The sequence below is a fragment of the Trichoderma atroviride genome, chromosome 2 (assembly GCF_020647795.1).
Source record: "Trichoderma atroviride chromosome 2, complete sequence".
In the NCBI taxonomy this organism is placed as follows: domain Eukaryota; kingdom Fungi; phylum Ascomycota; class Sordariomycetes; order Hypocreales; family Hypocreaceae; genus Trichoderma; species Trichoderma atroviride.
The window spans coordinates 5221644-5239312 of NC_089401.1; the positions used below are offsets into that span (position 1 = coordinate 5221644).

The 17669-nt window shown below is 51.3% G+C and overlaps 7 protein-coding genes across 7 annotated transcripts; 5 read left to right on the forward strand and 2 right to left on the reverse strand.

Annotated features, from left to right (window-relative positions):
• The first annotated feature begins 769 nt into the window (after positions 1-769).
• On the forward strand, positions 770-2548 carry TrAtP1_004551 (uncharacterized protein). Its single transcript, XM_014084042.2, has 2 exons — positions 770-1535; positions 1613-2548. Exons 1-2 carry the CDS (start codon positions 803-805, stop codon positions 2464-2466), a joined length of 1587 nt encoding a protein of 528 aa, XP_013939517.2. The 5' UTR covers positions 770-802; the 3' UTR covers positions 2467-2548.
• An 86-nt stretch (positions 2549-2634) lies between these two features.
• TrAtP1_004552 (uncharacterized protein) lies at positions 2635-3216 on the reverse strand (the record flags this gene model as incomplete). Its single annotated transcript, XM_014084043.2, has 1 exon — positions 2635-3216. One exon carries the CDS (start codon positions 3214-3216, stop codon positions 2635-2637), a length of 582 nt encoding a protein of 193 aa, XP_013939518.2.
• Positions 3217-4203: 987 nt separating this feature from the next.
• On the forward strand, positions 4204-5886 carry TrAtP1_004553 (uncharacterized protein). Its single transcript, XM_014084044.2, has 3 exons — positions 4204-4546; positions 4661-4847; positions 4924-5886. The coding sequence occupies exons 1-3, from the start codon at positions 4247-4249 to the stop codon at positions 5211-5213; spliced, it is 777 nt and encodes a 258-aa protein (XP_013939519.1). The 5' UTR covers positions 4204-4246; the 3' UTR covers positions 5214-5886.
• Positions 5613-6157, reverse strand: TrAtP1_004554 (uncharacterized protein; the record flags this gene model as incomplete). Its single annotated transcript, XM_066112349.1, has 2 exons — positions 5613-5731; positions 6046-6157. The coding sequence occupies 2 exons, from the start codon at positions 6155-6157 to the stop codon at positions 5613-5615; spliced, it is 231 nt and encodes a 76-aa protein (XP_065968432.1).
• A 467-nt stretch (positions 6158-6624) lies between these two features.
• Positions 6625-12228, forward strand: TrAtP1_004555 (uncharacterized protein). Its single transcript, XM_066112350.1, has 6 exons — positions 6625-7106; positions 7179-7331; positions 7411-10035; positions 10177-10528; positions 10596-11326; positions 11407-12228. Exons 1-6 carry the CDS (start codon positions 7092-7094, stop codon positions 11869-11871), a joined length of 4341 nt encoding a protein of 1446 aa, XP_065968433.1. The 5' UTR covers positions 6625-7091; the 3' UTR covers positions 11872-12228.
• Positions 12229-12930: 702 nt separating this feature from the next.
• On the forward strand, positions 12931-15426 carry TrAtP1_004556 (uncharacterized protein). Its single transcript, XM_014084046.2, has 7 exons — positions 12931-13106; positions 13196-13284; positions 13361-13503; positions 13608-13754; positions 13832-14290; positions 14370-14484; positions 14544-15426. Exons 1-7 carry the CDS (start codon positions 13073-13075, stop codon positions 15315-15317), a joined length of 1761 nt encoding a protein of 586 aa, XP_013939521.1. The 5' UTR covers positions 12931-13072; the 3' UTR covers positions 15318-15426.
• TrAtP1_013338 (uncharacterized protein) lies at positions 15403-15828 on the forward strand. Its single transcript, XM_066115875.1, has one exon. It carries the CDS (start codon positions 15590-15592, stop codon positions 15806-15808), a length of 219 nt encoding a protein of 72 aa, XP_065968434.1. The 5' UTR covers positions 15403-15589; the 3' UTR covers positions 15809-15828.
• Positions 15829-17669: the final 1841 nt, after the last annotated feature.

A 17669-nucleotide genomic window follows, 5' to 3' on the forward strand; every position in this document is an offset into this window, starting at 1 on the left:
ATGGCCATTACTACGTCGACAGCGCTCAATGCGCGAGGCGGAGTCGCATCTGAAGATAAGGCAGGGGCTGGACCTCGTCGCTGAGCTGATCTCGAGTCAGGGCTGATCCATCCTGTCTCCAGGCTCCCACTTCCATGATTGCGATGCGACGCGCACAAGACCCACTGGCGATAACCCAAATGCCAAGCTAGCATCTCAAGCGGCGTCTCACTCTCGTTATCTAAGGCGGTCCACCGGTGCGCATACCGGTGCGCCGACAGCCTCGCGCGCAACATGGAATTCTGGAGGCGAAAAGCTTCCCCAAAGCCCAAAGGCGAATCTCGAGATTCCACCTGTTTCGTCACGACTCAGCGCGCGCGGGCGGATGGTCCCCAAAAGACATGACAAGATTACCCCATTGATACCCCAAGCCCGACCATCCGCGTGCCATTGGATGGAGAAGATGGAGCTAGCTGGTTCTTGGGGATGACGGGCCAATCAGCGCGAGGCTCCTTCTACGCGTTATCAAAAACGGGCTTGTCTGGGGGAACGACCCCAGTTTTCTCCAGTTCCCCGACTCCAGCATGCCACCGTTCTCGGGGGCCCCGACTGTCTATCGACCATGGAGATGCTGTCTAGTTGAGTTTATCGGGAACTCGCCCCCGGTCGCCAGTGCCGGGAGTCTGACGCCTTTGAGCATTTGACTGCCGGTCCCGGTTCCGGTCCTCTAAGTCAAAAAGCTCCTGCATTCCCGGCTCTTGGCCCGGATTTCCTTTCATTCATTCCGTTCCAAGTTGTCAACCCACGCCAACGACAACCAACCATGGAAGACTACAGTGACCCCAAATCCGACCTCTCCCCAGAGGCTGCCCACCTGGCATCACTGGGTCACAAGCAGGAGCTCAAGCGAAACTTTTCCTTGATTTCTATGCTGGGTCTTGCTTTCGCCATTCTCAACACATGGACTGCATTGGCCGCCTCACTAACACTGGCCCTCCCCTCCGGAGGCTCAAGTGCCGTCATCTGGGGTCTGATCGTCGCCGGTATCTGTAACATGACCCAGGCCGTTTCTCTGGCAGAGTTTCTTTCCGCGTATCCCACAGCCGGCGGCCAGTACCACTGGGCCGCCATTGTTTCATGGCCGAAATGGAGCCGTGGCATCAGCTACGCGACAGGATGGATCAATGTGTCGGGTTGGGTCGCCCTCAGCGCCACCGGTGGTTTGCTGGGTAGCACGTTCATCATGAACATCATTCAGCTTCTGCACCCGGATTTTGAGCCCAAGCCGTGGCATCAGTTTTTGATCTACATTGCGTTTGCCCTCGCTGCCTTGGTCATCAACGCTTTCGCCACTCGACTTCTTCCTCTCTTCACCAAGGCCGCTTTCTTCTGGTCTGTTGGCGGCTTCGTCATTATCAGCATTACGGTTTTGGCGTGCGCTTCGCCCGACTATCAATCTGGCGAATTCGTCTACGGCAACTTCATCAACGAAGTTGGCTGGCCAGACGGTCTGGCTTGGCTGCTCGGGTTGCTTCAGGGCGCCTTTGCTTTGACAGGTACGTCAATAGAAAACACAACAAACCTTGATTTGACGACCATTGTAACAATTGCTAACTTTTTTTTTTACCAATAGGCTTCGACGGTGTTGCCCACATGATTGAAGAGATTCCGAACCCGCAAAAGGAGGGTCCCAAGATTATGATGTATTGCATCGGCATCGGCATGTTCACCGGTTTCATCTTCCTCAGTTGCCTCATGTTTGTCATCACCAACCTCGATGATGTCCTCGTAGCTGCCGAGGGCCCGCTGCTTCATATCTTCATGGACGCGACCAAGAGCAGGGCCGGCAGTGTTTGCCTGCTCATGTTCCCTCTCGTGTGTATGCTTTTCACCACCGTCACCCTGGTCGCCACCAGCACCCGAATGAGCTATGCTTTTGCCCGCGACCGTGGAATGCCCTTCAGCCACCTCTTCGCTCAGGTTCACCCTACCCTTGACGTCCCCATCAACGCCTTGCTTTGGACAACCGCCTGGGTTATTATCTTCGGCTGCATTTTCCTGGGCTCCACCAGCACCTTCAACGCCATTACTGCCGCGTCCGTTGTTGCGCTTGGTGTTACCTATGCCATCCCACCGCTCATCAACGTCTTGAGAGGCCGCAAGATGCTTCCCGAGAACCGCCCTTTCAAGCTTCCCAACTGGCTTGGCTGGATCTGCAACATTGTTGGAATCTGCTGGGCCATCCTTACCACCGTCCTGTTTGTATTCCCTCCGGTGATCCCCGTGACAGGATCCAACATGAACTACGCCATCGTCGCATTTGGCGTCATTCTTCTCATTTCCTGCGGAACATGGATCTTTGATGGGCGCAAGAACTACAAAGGCCCTATTGTGGAAATCCAGGGCGTGTTTGAAGGCACTGTTGACGGCATGGACCCAGCAGGCCATTCCGACAGCGTTCGTGAAGAACACGCAGAAAAGAATTGATAGATTCGATTTGCGGATAAAGGGTTATATAGTGTTTTATTTTGCGTTGCGTGCACAATGATATCAAAGTTTTTTTATTCTGTTCAAAGAACAATTGCCTTGCGCTTTTTGTGAATCAACCTGGATGCGTTACAGTAAATTTCCATGCCAGCCAGCCCAAACCAATATTCAGAGACGTTTCAGCTGAACCTGCATGCTAATAAATTTGGTATCAACAAACTCCCATGCCGTCCCAATAGGCTCCTCTGCTTGCCTGAGCAGCATGTCATGAACCCCTGCGATGGCTACCGGCAACAGTTTATTATCATTCAAGGCTAAAAGTGTATAACCGCCATCGGTTTGCCTATCTGCTATGAAATATTCGTCGGCCTGGTGGTGAGGAGCTTTTGCAAGAAGCCTGTGTTGGTCATCCCACCAAGCATGTCCGAGGTACGTGCCAGAGACGGTGTTTCGAAAGCCGAACCATCCGCAGTTCTTGAAACAGTGCCAAAGCCAGCCTCCTCCGGCCTCAACGCTCTCTAGTAGCCTTAACTCGCCGTTTTCGAGAGAAAGATAGCGGTATGGCTGCTGCTTGGTGCGAATCATGAATGTCCTGTCGGCTGCAGGATGATGCTCCACGTGCGGGGCTTCAGTGACGGGAATCATGGCGTCTTTCTCATCAGCGAATATAGCGTTTGTCATGATGGTAGAGGTGGGCGTGGGACAGTCATCTGCTGCGATGGTTGAGATATCTGAGACGATTTGATCCATTATAAGGGGATCTCATGCGAACGATGAGAAAATAAGAAGCAAAGGTTTAAGAGACGGCGACGCGAATTGAGGGCTAATGTAGATATTATGCGTACGTAACCCAGGTACGTTTGAGGGGAGAACACTACAAAATTGTGTTGCATGACACACGTGTTAAATTCATGCATTATGGCAACTGGGAGGCCTACAAGGTGTCTCAGTGAAGCCGGGTGAATTCGTTTGGTGGCTGAAGTTCGTTGTGGCTGGCCACATGCAATTGGAATGAATTGCAATGCAAGGGAAGGATACTGCATGTGAGATCAAATCGCTTATTGTGCCTATAATCTACACCTACAAAGATAGTTTAGCGCTCAAGAGTAAGAATGATTCGGCAACAGGTCGAAGGTTCTTAGATTTTGGCGGGTTAATGGAACACCAAAGATAAGAATTCAATGCTCGAGTCATGCAGCTTGACATTATCGACGGCGCCTTTTTTTTTTTTTTTTTTTTGACGTCTCCGTGTAGCGTGATAAGATAAGAACTAGATATGTCGGTACGCTGAAAAGATTTATAACGCTTTTGTTACATGTTGCTGATCTGATATCTTGTGAGACCATCCAATAAGACAAGATGTAATTGAAGTCTTCATTTTCTGATACCTGTAGGGCAATAAATTCGTTCCGCAACTAAGCATATTTACCGAGACGCAAGGAGAAGAGCAAGTACCCTAGATATTAGCATTTGAGACACCGCCATCAATCTTCCATCGCCACTCATTTGATGATTTTACTAGAAAATGACTTGTTCCCTGGAGAAATAAACCTGGCCGGCGTGCTCGATTCTAGACCATAATCTTCTATCAAACTGCATGTCGGCATTTACTACACGTATCAGCCGTATGTAAAACAAGAGCGTTGGTGGCGTCGCCTCATCCACAGCACTAGCAGCCCCACAGTCGGATAGCGGGAAGATCTAGAGACTCACAAAACTTGATGTCTTTTTGACCTCCGAATATCGCTCTCAGGATCGGGACTTTTTTTCACAGCAAAAGATGACGCGCTTTCGCCCCTGCATAGACCTTCATGCCGGCCAGGTGAAGCAGATTGTGGGCGGGACCCTGGACAGCTCATCGACGGCCCTCCAGACAAACCATGTGTCCCAGCATTCGGCGGAATACTTTGCCCGGCTATACAGAGACAATGAGCTCGAGGGCGCTCATGTGATTATGCTGGGAGGGGGAAACGATGTCACTGCGAAAGAGGCGTTGAAGGCATGGCCTGGTGGTCTGCAGGTGGGCGGTGGCATCAATGACAAGAATGCGAAGGAGTGGATTGATGCGGGAGCAGAAAAGGTAAATATCACAAGATATAGGCTGTGCAGTCATGGTGTTGCCTTTTTTTTGTGTTGATTATTTCATATTTATTTATGTAAATTTTGAATCACTAACTCGGATGCTTCATGATAGATTATCATCACATCGTACCTCTTTCCAGATGGCCACTTCAGCCAGGAGAGACTAGATGCTGTCTTGGGAGCTCTTGGCGGAGATACGAGCAAGCTGGTAATTGATCTCAGCTGCCGTCGCCAAGGACACAAGTGGTTTGTTGCCATGAACAAATGGCAGACATTGACAGATATGGAAATCAACCAAGGTTAGTGTATACGTCGCCAATTATGGCAATTTTCCTTTACAACTTTGAGTAATGTGGCTCATTTTTGAATCTGCAGAATCAATACAGTCATTAGAGCCATACTGCTCAGAATTTTTAATCCACGCCGCAGACAACGAGGGGCTACAAAGGGGAATAGACGAGCAGCTGGTTGAGCGCCTGGCAGGGTGGTGTTCTATTCCGGTCACATATGCCGGCGGAGGACGGCACTTGGAAGATTTGGAAACAGTCAAGCAGCTCAGCCGGGGTAAAGTAGATCTCACGATAGGGAGTGCCTTGGACTGTTTTGGTGGGTCTGGCGTCAAGTTTGATGATTGCGTGCAGTGGAATAAGAGCCAGGGTGCCTGACGGATGGGGGAGAGGCTGGATGGATGAGAAGAAAACATGAAAACATTCGGTTTGTTGACACACAAAAAAACATGTGAAGTTGACCCGACGCTAATGGTTTTGGTGCGTCGATGGAGTTTCAATATATTCCCATACAGAGCATGCCGTGTTACCAGAGAGATAGCAGCAGCAGTAGCCGTAAATTAAGTGCCTACTAAGCAGTTCGTATAAAAATAGAGTTTTATCACGTCGGAGCAAACAAAATTATCTACAGGGACTGCAATGTTGCTGCGTGGTGGATTGACCTCGTGGAAGATCCGAGTGGATCAAGGAGGTCCGTAATACGCACGTACCAGACACAACGTGCACAATTCTGACAAGGCCAGCCAGGGCAGGAAATTGATGGCTCAAGCTTCGTATTCACAAAGGCAGGCCCTTTTTCTCGGTAACCATGGCGTTGCCGTGTTTCACAGCCGCCTGCAGGTAATGATTGTAATAAGACGGAGTAATAACACAAATAAAAGGAGTAAGTCGCACGACTAGTAATCGCACGGGTCAATGCAAAATGAGAGAGGGAGCAAAAGTAAACAAAGGGAAAAAGGAAAGAATTGGAAGCGAAAAGAAAACACCACAGCTACTGCACAGTACCTGTAATGGTTGCGCGCGAGCACTCGCTGCATGAACACCAGACCCGAAAAAAGAAAGTAAAAAAAAATAGATGGATCAACAGACGAAGGAAGACCGAAAAGGAAAAAAAAAAAAAAAAAGAACTGGAGCATGCATTGCCTTTATGCCAGCAACGGGAAAAGCAAAAAGCGACCAGAGTCAGGATGGGCATCTATCGGAAACTGACCGCATGTCTGATGAGGCGATGACGACACCAAGTCGCAGGGCACGCAGAAATGCTTTGCAGTTGCAGGCCACTGCGCTCTAGCGTGGGATGCGAGTGAGAATAAACTCGCCATGCATCACGGACGGTAAAAAATGGATGCATCATGCGGCGGCACCAGCCGAATCAGAAGCCTCAGACGAGCCCAGACGTCTGTTGCCGCCTTATTGTTTGCATGCTGCCTCGTCTCAGACCCCTGCCGGCTGCCATGGCGACTCTCCGACTCTCACGGCGCTGAGCCCAGGCGGCGCTGCCCGAGGCTCAGAGCGTGCTAGCACTGGCTGCGAGGCTCTGTAGGCTCCCATGGCTCCCTTTCCCCCCTGCTGCACGTCGCCTACAGGGCCTGTGGCGGGCCTGTAGCAAAGCACGATTTAGTGCATGCAACCCCTCCTCAGCTGTGATGTGCCCCCCCGGGGAGCCCCCAAGGCTAGGCAAAATAGCGACGCGTTGCTACGACAACCCCTGGCTCACTGAGGGGCCGTGTTTTGTTTTGCGTTGGGCCAATCACGCTGCCCGACGGCGCTTCCCTTAAACACCCCCGACCTGCAAATGAATAGCCCCCCTTCTGCCCTCGTCAAGTTGTCATCGTTGAAATTCGATTCTGGGTGCCAGCGGCCGAGTCGAGTTCAGGGCTTTGACGCAACTTCTTCTTCTTCTTCTACTTTTCTTTTTCTTTTTTCTTAGCATCACCAAGAGAACAGAATTAACCGGGCGAACATTCTGATATCTCGCGCCCCCCCTTTCCTTTCCCTTTCCCCTCTCCTTATTCAATTCCAATCATTCGTTTTTTCGAGGCTGCCGTATCGAAACTAGCCTCTTTTTTTTATACTACTATATACGTTTTTGCGACAAAGAAGAGAGGAAACAGAGAAAAAAAAAACGACGCCGGCTAGTCGTTGCATTCCTCGCCCGAGTCACATCGCCCTTTGTGCTGATCGACTTGCGTGCCGATGTGTCCACGTCCTAGCCCGACCTGATTGCAAGGATTAACCAGCCCAGTTTCGATCGATATGTCATCTGAACCGGTGCGCCCAACACCACCCAATGTTGGTTCCGCCAGCACTTCGCAGCAGCTAACCTCTGCATTCTCTCTGCAGGTGCACCCATTGCGCATCACCAAGGGCAGCACGCCGCCAAACGCATCACCCACGAAGACGCCCAACCTTCCCCAGCCCCGCCCCCTATCTGAAATCTCGCCCACCGAAAGGAGACGTAATTCTCCTAGCTGGAACCAAATGGCTCCTACCAAGGTTTGTGGAATGCTTAGCGACATTGCGCGTTTGTGGTGTCTCGGGCTGACAACGTTGTTTTTTTTTTTCGCCTTTCTAGAAAACGGCGGCGCTCAGCAATGACTCGTCTCCATTCCAGACTTCGCCCGCCGACTCGGTGACATCGCCGCGGGTCTTTTGGCAAAACCGAAATTCGGAAAACATGTACAGCAACGGCTCGCCTTCGTCCCACCGGCGCTCCTCGATCGAGCGTCTCCAGAAGGCTTCACGCGTCAAGAACAGCAATATTCTGGCGCTTGAGCAGAAGCAGGAATATGATCCGACTCGGCTTCCTCAGATCGAAAGACCCCTAGCCAAGGTCCAGCCCGGCGCATTCAACTTTGCAGGAGGCTCGCCTGGCCCTGATGGCGAAAAATCCGCATCCCCGATGAGCCCAACCAAATCAGACTACTCGGGTCCCAGCACGCCGAGGGGACCCAGCAAAGACCAAGCTTCGCCCACAAAATCATCGCTATCTCCTTCCAAATTCAAGAGCAGCTTCGACCATGAGACGGGCTTGTGGTCTGCGGACTCGTCCGCTCTGGACGGCCCCCCAAACGGTCGATCTTCACATCGCCACACGAAGAGCGTGACCTTCGATAATGCACCACCTCAGATCAACGAGTATGAAATGGCCACCCCGGATCTGTCTTCCATCGGAACGAATTCGCGCGAGGGTAGTTACGACTCGGAGGAGGAGGACGACGAAGACGACGAGGATCTTCTTTACGATCCCGCTCACATGGGTGGCCCAGAGGATGAGAGCTTCGATGCATCTCTCGAGGATACAGACAAGACTCCAGTTGTGGGGCCCGATGACTGGGCTCGAGACAACTCTTTGGTTCACCACAGTGAAGGTGAAGACGATGACGGGAGTCTGATGCCCGAGGGCACTCGAGGAGCAATCAGTTCGGGGCGCCTATCCATGGGATCTGTTGGGTCCGTCGCAGAAAACCGCCCTCTCCCTCCCCTCCCTGGCGCAGGTCACGTCAGGAGTCAGTCTGCCGGCTCTGTGCCCTCATCGCCCGCCCTCTCACAAACTCCAGAGGGCTCCCACAGAAGCCTGCCCGTTCCACCGCCTACCTCTGCGACAAAATCCGATATTGAGAGCTTCATTAGCGGCAAGATGTCGCTTGAAGAAAGACTCAAGCTCATGATGTTGTCCGACGATAATAGTGGTAAGACTGCTGCCGAGCAACAGCGCGAGCGACGTCTTCGTCGCAGCTCTGGCCGCAGTCGAAGCTCGTTATCCCATGACAACTCGCTCGCCTTGGTCGACACTCAAGATGACCAAATCGGCGACGACGTTCACAATGATGATGAGCTAGAGGCGCATGATGCTCATGAGACTCGTGAGGAGGAGGAAAATATTGGGGACATGTCCGGAATTGGAGATTATCAGCTGCCACAGCCCATTTCCAGAGAGTCCATTATGAAGCGTGTTAACGGTAATAATGCATTGACGGATCCCGAAGCAGACTATAACTTTTCTTCGCCGCCTGGTAGTCCTCTTCGAGACCAACACTTTCCTCTTGACCCTGACGTCCCCATTCCATCAACTGAAGATTCATTGATGGGCGAAGAAGACGATGACGATAGGAGCTATGACGACGAAGATGATTATGACGACGAAGACCCGGCGGAGAGCAGTGTGATTATCCATCGGGTCATTCATGAAGACTCCACCGGATTCGATATGTACGACTCCGATTATGACGATGAATATGACGATGAGCTTGACGATGAGCTCGACGGTTCTCACTTCCAATCGGATGACGATCTAGAAGGCTCCCACTCTCATTATGGCGGCGAGGGGGATAGCGAGCACACAGAAGATGGTCTCGGCTATAGAGACGGATCTATCCAAGAAGATATTACTCTTGAAGTCCCTGCCAGAGACCCTGTCGAAGAGCCGGCCAAGGAACCTGTCCAGGAACCTGCAAAAGAAGCTGTTCAAGAACTTTCACCTCTGGACCATGAGAACGAGGCCGAAGAGGCGCTGACTCCACGAGCCATCTCGCCATTAGACGCCGATGAAGAAAGCCACGCTGACGCCGAGTCTAGTATTGTTAGCGAGTTTGCGGGTTCGGTGGTTTCTGAATTAGAATCGGATTTCACCTATGACACAGGCCTAGATCCCAACCACGACGTCTCAGAGGAGCTGGATGATGAGTCGCCAAGAATATCAACGGATATCCCCCAAATCAAGACACCGGAAAAGTTGATCCCGAAGCCAGATTATGACGGTGCCGGTTGGGGTGATGATTCGTTCAAGTCGTACGACGACGATAGATCGACGACTCCCGACTCTGTCATCCACAATCCCGTATCCGAAGATGAGGAAGAAGAACACACAATCATTGAGAGAGAATCTCCCGAGATTCCCGAACGGCTCGCAACGATCAAGGCCTCTGGCTCCAAGTTGAAGACAAGAATCTCCAACACGCCTTCCGACATTGTAGCCATGCGAGAAGCGCGCAGGCACGTTAGCGGCGAAATACCAAGCGTTCCATCAATCCCGAACAAGCACCGTGGGCTTGCGCCGCGAGATGGCAAAGACCTTGAGCTGAGCAGTGACAGTTTCCTGGCGCGACACCCAAGTTTTAAGAATCGGAGTCTCACCCTGGATCTGGATATGGGCCTCAGCTTGGATAAAGATTTTGAACGAGTCATCGAGACGCAAAAGGTAGCTTTCAGTCGCCCACTTCCCTCTACACCACAGATTACCTCCACCAATCACCACCCTTCGCCTCGACAAGTGTCGGGGAAACAACCCACTTCACTAGGTACAAGTCAACTGGATGCTAATATTACATCTCGTTCTCAGCGCGGATATCTCATGCGACAAAACACCAAACTCGTGTCTGCCAGCGACAAGGATGCGGAGGATTCTTGGAGGACAAAATCAGCCAGTAATTCACCCATCAAAGCCGCGAATCGGCCGCAGTCATGGACTGTCGAACCGTGGAACAGCCAAACTCGTCGCAGTATTCGAAAGGGACAGCCGGTTTTGAGTCCTGTACCGCCCCTGCCGGGTCAGGAGAGCAACGCCACCGCTCTGAACAAGGTTGTTGAAGAGGACTACAACGTTGATGTGGCCGGCCCAGAGTCGGGTGAGAGAGGCCGTCTCTTTGTCAAGGTCGTTGGCGTAAAGGACCTTGAGCTTCCCATTCCGAAGAGTAAGCAGCGGCGCATCCCCCATCCATTGTGTCGAGCATGCAAAAATATCTAACAAATGCCCATTAGATGAACGAAGCTGGTTTAGCCTGACGCTGGACAACGGCGTTCATTGTGTGACAACAGCTTGGTTGGAACTGGCTCGCAACGCACCGATCGGCCAAGAGTTTGAACTTGTCGTTCCAAACGACCTCGAGTTCCAATTGACCTTGAACGTGAAACTAGAGAAGCCGACCTACTCTCACGTCCAGCCTGCGGCGGTCAAGATGGCAAAACCCAAGACGTCAACATTCAGCAGAGTTTTTGCGTCACCCAAGAAGCGCAAGGAGCTTGAGCTTCGGCAGAGAGCAGAGGAGGAGCGCTTTGCGCAGCAGCAGAAAGAGGCATTGGCGCGGCAGCGTAAGGATGCCGGCTCGGCCTACGAGCTCTTTTCACGGCTAGCTGCCGAAGACGGAAGCTTTGCTCGGGCTTACATCTCCTTAAAGGAGCACGAAAACCGATGCTTCGGTCGCCCATACACCGCCGAGGTTGTCTGCTTCAATGAGTGGGCTAGTGAAGAAGAGAGCTTCGCATCTACCATCAAGAGCAAGCGAGGCAATGCTTCTGGCATTCTCAGGCGGGCGCCGTACAAGATTGGAAAGCTGGAGCTTCAGCTTCTCTTTGTACCTCGCCCCAATGGCATTACAGACGACGATATGCCCAAGAGCATGAATTCATGCATTCGAGAGCTCAAGGCTGCCGAGGAGAGACTCGCCCGTAACTGGGAGGGTGTCTTGAGCCAACAGGGTGGTGATTGTCCCGTAAGTTTCTTCTTTTTTTCCCTTTTCTCTCACATTCCTCTCGCCCTTAGCTTCCACCTTTGACTAACCCTATTGTTTAGTACTGGCGCCGTCGATACTTTAAGCTTGTTGGCACAAAGCTGACTGCTTATCACGAGGCTACTCGCCAGCCTCGCGCAACAATCAACCTCTCCAATGCCAAGCGATTGATCGATGATCGTAGAACATTGATGGAGAAGGAGACAACCGGCAAAGGCGGCAAGCGCCGTAGATCTGCTTTCGCAGAGGAAGAAGAGGGCTACATGTTTGTTGAAGAGGGCTTCCGGATACGCTTCAACAATGGTGAAGTCATTGACTTTTATGCCGATACGGCCGAAGACAAGGAAGGCTGGATGAAGGCCCTTTCAGACGTCATTGGCCGTGGTGATGCCGGCTTAGATGAGGAAGCCGGTGGGCCCCGATCGCGGGCGAAGTGGTGTGAGCTTGTCCTCAAACACGAATCGCAGATTCGACGTCGCACTGAGAGCCGAAGAGTGCACTCACGGACGAGGAGTACGTTCAACTAAGAGGTGGCGGGCAAGACGCGCGGGCTTGGGATGTACTTGCTATGTTATGAATACGTGTTGGATTATGGGGTATGGAGGTGGAGGGGCATGGCGCAATTTTGCTACTACACACACATTCATTGGCGTTGCCGGTGCTTTTACTTCTTCTTCTTGTCTCTTTTTACCTTTTCTTTTCTGTTACTTTTCTTCTTCTTTCTACTTTCCTCATTGCTTGCTGCTATCTCATAGTTGTTTGCGGCAAAGACCGCTGTACGTATGGATTCTGATTTTGTACTAAAAAAAAAAAACGGTAGCAAGTATAATGAGACCAACGCAGCCGATGCGCAGTTTCTTGATGTAAATGGAATAAATTGGCACAACTCTTTTTTCCTTTGATCTTCTAGCTGAAAATAGTCTGTGATTTGCCCGATGTGCACGGATGCTTTGTCTTGGGGTGGTGAATAAAGGAGGGTTCAAGTGCGTGTTATCTGTACATACCTGCTTGCTCTTCAATTTACTCTGAAGAGAGATTTGCCAGTTTGGCATGCTGAATAGAGATTGTGTACACTGAGATGTAGATTAGGGCCCATACTTGAAGTCATATTGAATTGAAGCTATCCCTATTTCTAACCTTTGTTTGAAGGCTCTCTCCTTGTGATTTGGAGCCTCAGTGCTCGGCATCTTTGGCCTCGTCATTTAATTTGAGCATCTCTCCATAGTCCAAGGGGTCTTGTTTAATGCTGGGGCACGTGACCCGCTACCTCGTTACGGCCAAATATCAATGATGAACTGTACATGCATATTGACATGAAGCCGTTGCATTATTTGGTCCAATACAAGCTCGATCAAAATGCATAGACAACTACAGCTATCGTCCACAGCAGACAGATAAAATCATCATCATCGCCAAGGTGTCAAGGCAGCGCTGACAGAAAGCGGGCGCCTCCTGGTGGGGTTTCGAACCAGCTGGCGAGGCGCAGCGGGTCCCTCAGTGGGCTCGGCAGCCAATTGAGCTCATCCGGGGGGTCGTGCTCGGGGGGGCATCGTCACCTGTAACAGCTGCGTATCAATACGCAGCACCCTTTCTCGAGCAGCCCCCCGATTCTACCTCTCCCAAAGCGCAATCTTCCTCGCACCTCTCCAAACGCCCTCTCTCCACGCCCTCTCTTCTCCTACGCCTCTCTTCTCCCCTTCAGCTTCTCTTTCTCCAGAGGACGCCACAATGGCTGGTCGATTTGTCCGGGCGTCCAAGTACCGTACGTTGCCAGTCGCGAACTGATAGCTTGCCCCCCCCTCTCTCCTGCGCTGACGACGACGAGGCTGACCGGTTTGCACACCACTCTAGGACACATCTTTGGCAAGCCCACCAAGAAGGAGTTTTGCTACGATAACCTGCGCATCAGCCGAAATGCCTGGGACACGAACTTGGTAAAGGTACGGCGACCTGCGAGACGCGAGACGTGCTGCGGCCTTGCCTCGACACGATGTGCTGATACGAGCTGAAACACAGGCCAACGCCGAGTACCTGTCGGTCAATTGGGAGTCTTCTGGAGGCGGTGCCTTTGCAGTCATCCCGCTGAACGAGAAGGGCAAGGCTCCTGACCAGATCCCTCTGTTTCGCGGCCACACTGCGACTGTGCTCGACACTGACTGGTGAGCTCTCCATTGAACTTGAACCCCCCCTATTTCCCTTTGACAGACCCTTGTCAGCCCACCTTTCGCCCAGACGTTTGGGTCACTGACTTTTGTCGCAAAAGGAACCCGTTCAACGATCACATCATCGCCTCTGCCTCTGAAGACGGAAAGGTCTTTATCTGGGAGGTCCCTCAGGACTTCTCGCTCTACACTGATGCTGAGGTGATCCCCGATGTGTCACCAGTCAGCAAGCTCGGAGGTCACACGAGGTAAGGCACAGATCTTTATTGAGTTTTTCTGCCCTACTCTTGACAGGATTGAAATGTGCTAATGCATGCATAAATAGAAAAGTCGGACAGGTCTTGTTCAACCCCGCCGCCGAAAACATCCTCGCCTCGGCCTCTGGCGACTTCACAATCAAGCTCTGGGACGTTGGCACTGGCCAGAGCCACCTGACTCTCCAACACACCGACATCGTGCAGAGCTTGTCATGGAACGCGAGCGGTAACCTGCTTGTGACGACGTCGAGAGACAAGAAGATTCGAGTGTGGGATGTCCGTCAGGAGAAGCCTGTGCATGAGTCGGCGGGCCACACGGGTGCCAAGAACAGCAGAGCAGTCTGGCTGGGCGAGCACAACCGATTTGCCACGACTGGTTTCTCCAAGATGAGCGAGCGACAGATTGCTTTGTGGGAGCCCGGTCGCAGCGATCCCATTGGAGGTTTCACTCATCTGGATGCCATCTCTGGTGTCTGCATGCCATTCTGGGACGAAGGTTCCAACTGCCTCTACCTTGCTGGCAAGGGGTAAGCATAACCCCTCTTCCCCGCCATTGATCACGGTATCACAGCCACCAGGAACCACCAGTTACTGACGAGCTCACAGTGACGGCAACATCCGCTACTACGAGTACGAGAATGACAAGTTTGAGTACCTGAGCGAGTACAAGTCCGCAGACCCCCAGCGAGGTATCGCCTTCGTTCCGCGACGCGGTATCAACGTGAGTATTTGGACTCGTGGGTGTAACTTTGACAGTGCCTGGCTAATCCGTTGTTCTAGGTTCACGAGAACGAAGTCATGCGCGCCTTCAAGACGGTAAACGACAACTACATCGAGCCCATCTCCTTCACCGTGCCCCGTAGAGCAGAGACCTTCCAGTCCGACATTTTCCCTCCCGCCATTGGAACTCGTCCCGCCATGAGCGCCAAGGAGTGGCTCGATGGCAAGACTGATATTCCTGCCAAGATTGATTTGGAGAGTATCTACGAAGGAACTGCTCCTAAGGAGGTTGCCGCCAACTACCAGCCACCGGCCCCTGTTGCTGCTCCAGCCCCTGTTGCTGAGCCTAAGAAGGAGGAGCCCAAGGAGGAGCCTAAGCCAGCTTTCCGAGCTCCCGTCAGTGTTAGCGACCAGAAGAGCTCGATTGCTGCCATGGCCAACAAGTACCAAGACAACGAGGAAGAGGACGCCCCCAAGAAGGAGGAGCCATCAAGCTTTGACGAGGAAGTCAAGCCAGCTCAGCGAGCTCCTCTCCCCGTCCGATCAGAATCGAAGCCTGCAACTCCACCAGTCGCAAGCCTCGCCCCAGCTCCCGTCAAGGCAGCTTCCGCACCCGCTCCCGCCGCTGCTGCTTCCAGCGATGCCGCCGCCTCCTTATCCGAGATTAAGGAGATGATTGAGAACCAGACGAAGATAATCAGTGCGCAGAACGACCAGATTGGGCTGCTCACCTCGGAGGTCGAATCCCTAAAGAAGCGTCTTGGATCGGGATCCCAGGACCAGAGCGAGCGAATCAGACAGCTGGAGCTGGAGCTGGAAGAGGCTCGATCCTAAGCTTGGCGCATAGCCAATGCAGTAGTACATAGTATCACGGCCTATCTATTTACCCGCGTCTGTCCACCCCCGTTCTATGAGCCCATGTGTGTGTGTGTGTGTGTGTGTGTGTATCATCGTCTTTGTTTATCAAGGGAGGGGGGCGGGAATGAGGGGAATGAGCAAAAGGATCTTGGAAAAAAAGCAAAGAAAAATACTACTCCCTCTCAATCCGAAGAGGGGAATAAAAGCGAGATGAGAGAAGATGAGAAAAGAAAGATGAGAATACAGAGATGCAACTTTTGATTCAGGGAGGGTGTGTGAGGGAAGATGTATGCAAGGGGCGAGAGCTTCTTTTCCTGTCTTTTCTCTTGTCTCTTTTTTTTTTTTCGCAAATAAATCAAAACAAACTTGTTGTAATACCGCGTTTTGTGTGTGTATACCTACGTGTGTGTGTGTGTGTGTGCTGGGGGCCAAGAAAGTCATCTAAACTGTTCTTTTTTTCCTTTTGATTTGAGGCTTTTTGTCATCTCATGATAACCACGTAAAATTAACGAGGTGTGATATCTGAGGTATCTGGCATTAGCTTTGTTTTGTTCAAATTACAAAAAACGGCTCGCAAAGTCTATTTTTCGCCTAAAGACAGCAATCAACGGACTAGGTACCTATGTCTTGTTTCCTTTTTCTATATGTCTACCTACATGTGCGCTAATGCAGTGATGATGCTCTGCCGTCTCCTATCTTTATTTTGACCGTTTTTACTTTTTTGCCCTTTGCTTTTTTGTCTTACTCTCCTTTTTCTTTCTTTTTTTTTTTTTTTTTTGTCTTGCTCTTTTCGGAAGTTTGTTTATTGTTTTCTTCTTGTTTTCTTCGGGACTTTCAGCCAGTGACATACAACTTACATTTCAAGCCTACCCTGCTTGTTAGATTTATTTACTTTTTTTTTTCGCCCCCTTTGCGTGTGGCTGCTGACAAGAAGGATTCAATAATTAACATGCCTACATAGACTACCTTTTGACGAATTACAGAGAGAGGGGGAAAAAAAAGCATTGAGGGGGCTGTGCAAAGCATGCCAACCATGTAACTCAACGGTTTAGTGGGAGGCAACAATCAATCACTCACTCACCGGGTTTTTAACTGGTTTTTCTTACCTGTACCAGCATCTTCAACAGGCATCATCCTTCTTCTAGATTTCATGCATGGGCCATCGGTGTGGAATCCAGACCTCTGATTTATGTGATTCGTGCTGCATGCAATTTGCCACTCATATGCTTCTTTAAACCATCACCTACTATTCGTGGCTATTACAAGACTTACCACTACTATCCCGATCCAATTGCTCCGATTTGTTCTGTTTTTGTTGCTGATTCCCACACAAGGACTTGTGAAACAAGAACAGGTCTACCATCTGCATCCCATTCTGCACGCTGCTGACAAAGTGTGCATATGCGAAATTAGCAAAACTACCCTACACGCTGCCTATGGAGCTTGGATCTGCAATGTAATTTCCACACCTGTCGTAAGAATCAGGCCATTTCGTTCAACCAGCCTCAACTTTCTTTTCCTGTCTCTTTTCTTTTCTTTTCATGGCCTAAAGTCGGGGATCCAAAGCAATCTCGCCTGTGCCACGGGATTTACAGGTAGCAGAAACCCGAACTCTCTTAGTAACCCTCAATGTCCAATTACAGACTTTCAAGTCAGGCATGGGACCCCTTACCGTTCTCACCATAAGCCGCTCGCATCGCCGGGGAGACGGGTAGTAGTGACTAAATCATCACGTCCACGAATTGATCCCGGACTACTTACTGCATCAGCCCTATTTTTGTATTGGCTCTCCCAGTTGCTCCGTGGCTAGTTACTGTCCAGTCTCAGGGAGCAACATTCTGAAACCCAGATACCGGACGTCGTTGCTCGAGTTCTGCCTCTTTGAGGTTGACCGAAGCGGCTAAGCGGCTGAGAGACTGCGAGGCATCTACGCCGATGTGATGGTATTTCCGCCCCTTGCCTCCCCCAGGGACTCCGAATAAGCGGAAAAGTGATCAAGTAGAGCCCACGGAACTGGACGAGCGCTGTTTCAAAGGCTAAAAGACGCGGTTTCAGAATGCCATACTTGGGACCTGCTGGTACTATGCGGCCAATCGGATCGCAACCCACGCGGTGGTCACGACTTGTATGCATGATGCAGGAGGGGTAAACGGCATTTCTTGATTATACATTTTTAGAGCACATCGTCGGGAGAGATGGAGTAGCAGGCATCGGATGCATGTGCTTGTACCGGTATGGCAGTCGAAGCGGTGGTAGCCTGTCTGCTTGGATTAGCGAAAAGAGAAAAAGAGACGCGAGACAGCTCAGCCAGGGGGTTGCAAGCGGAGA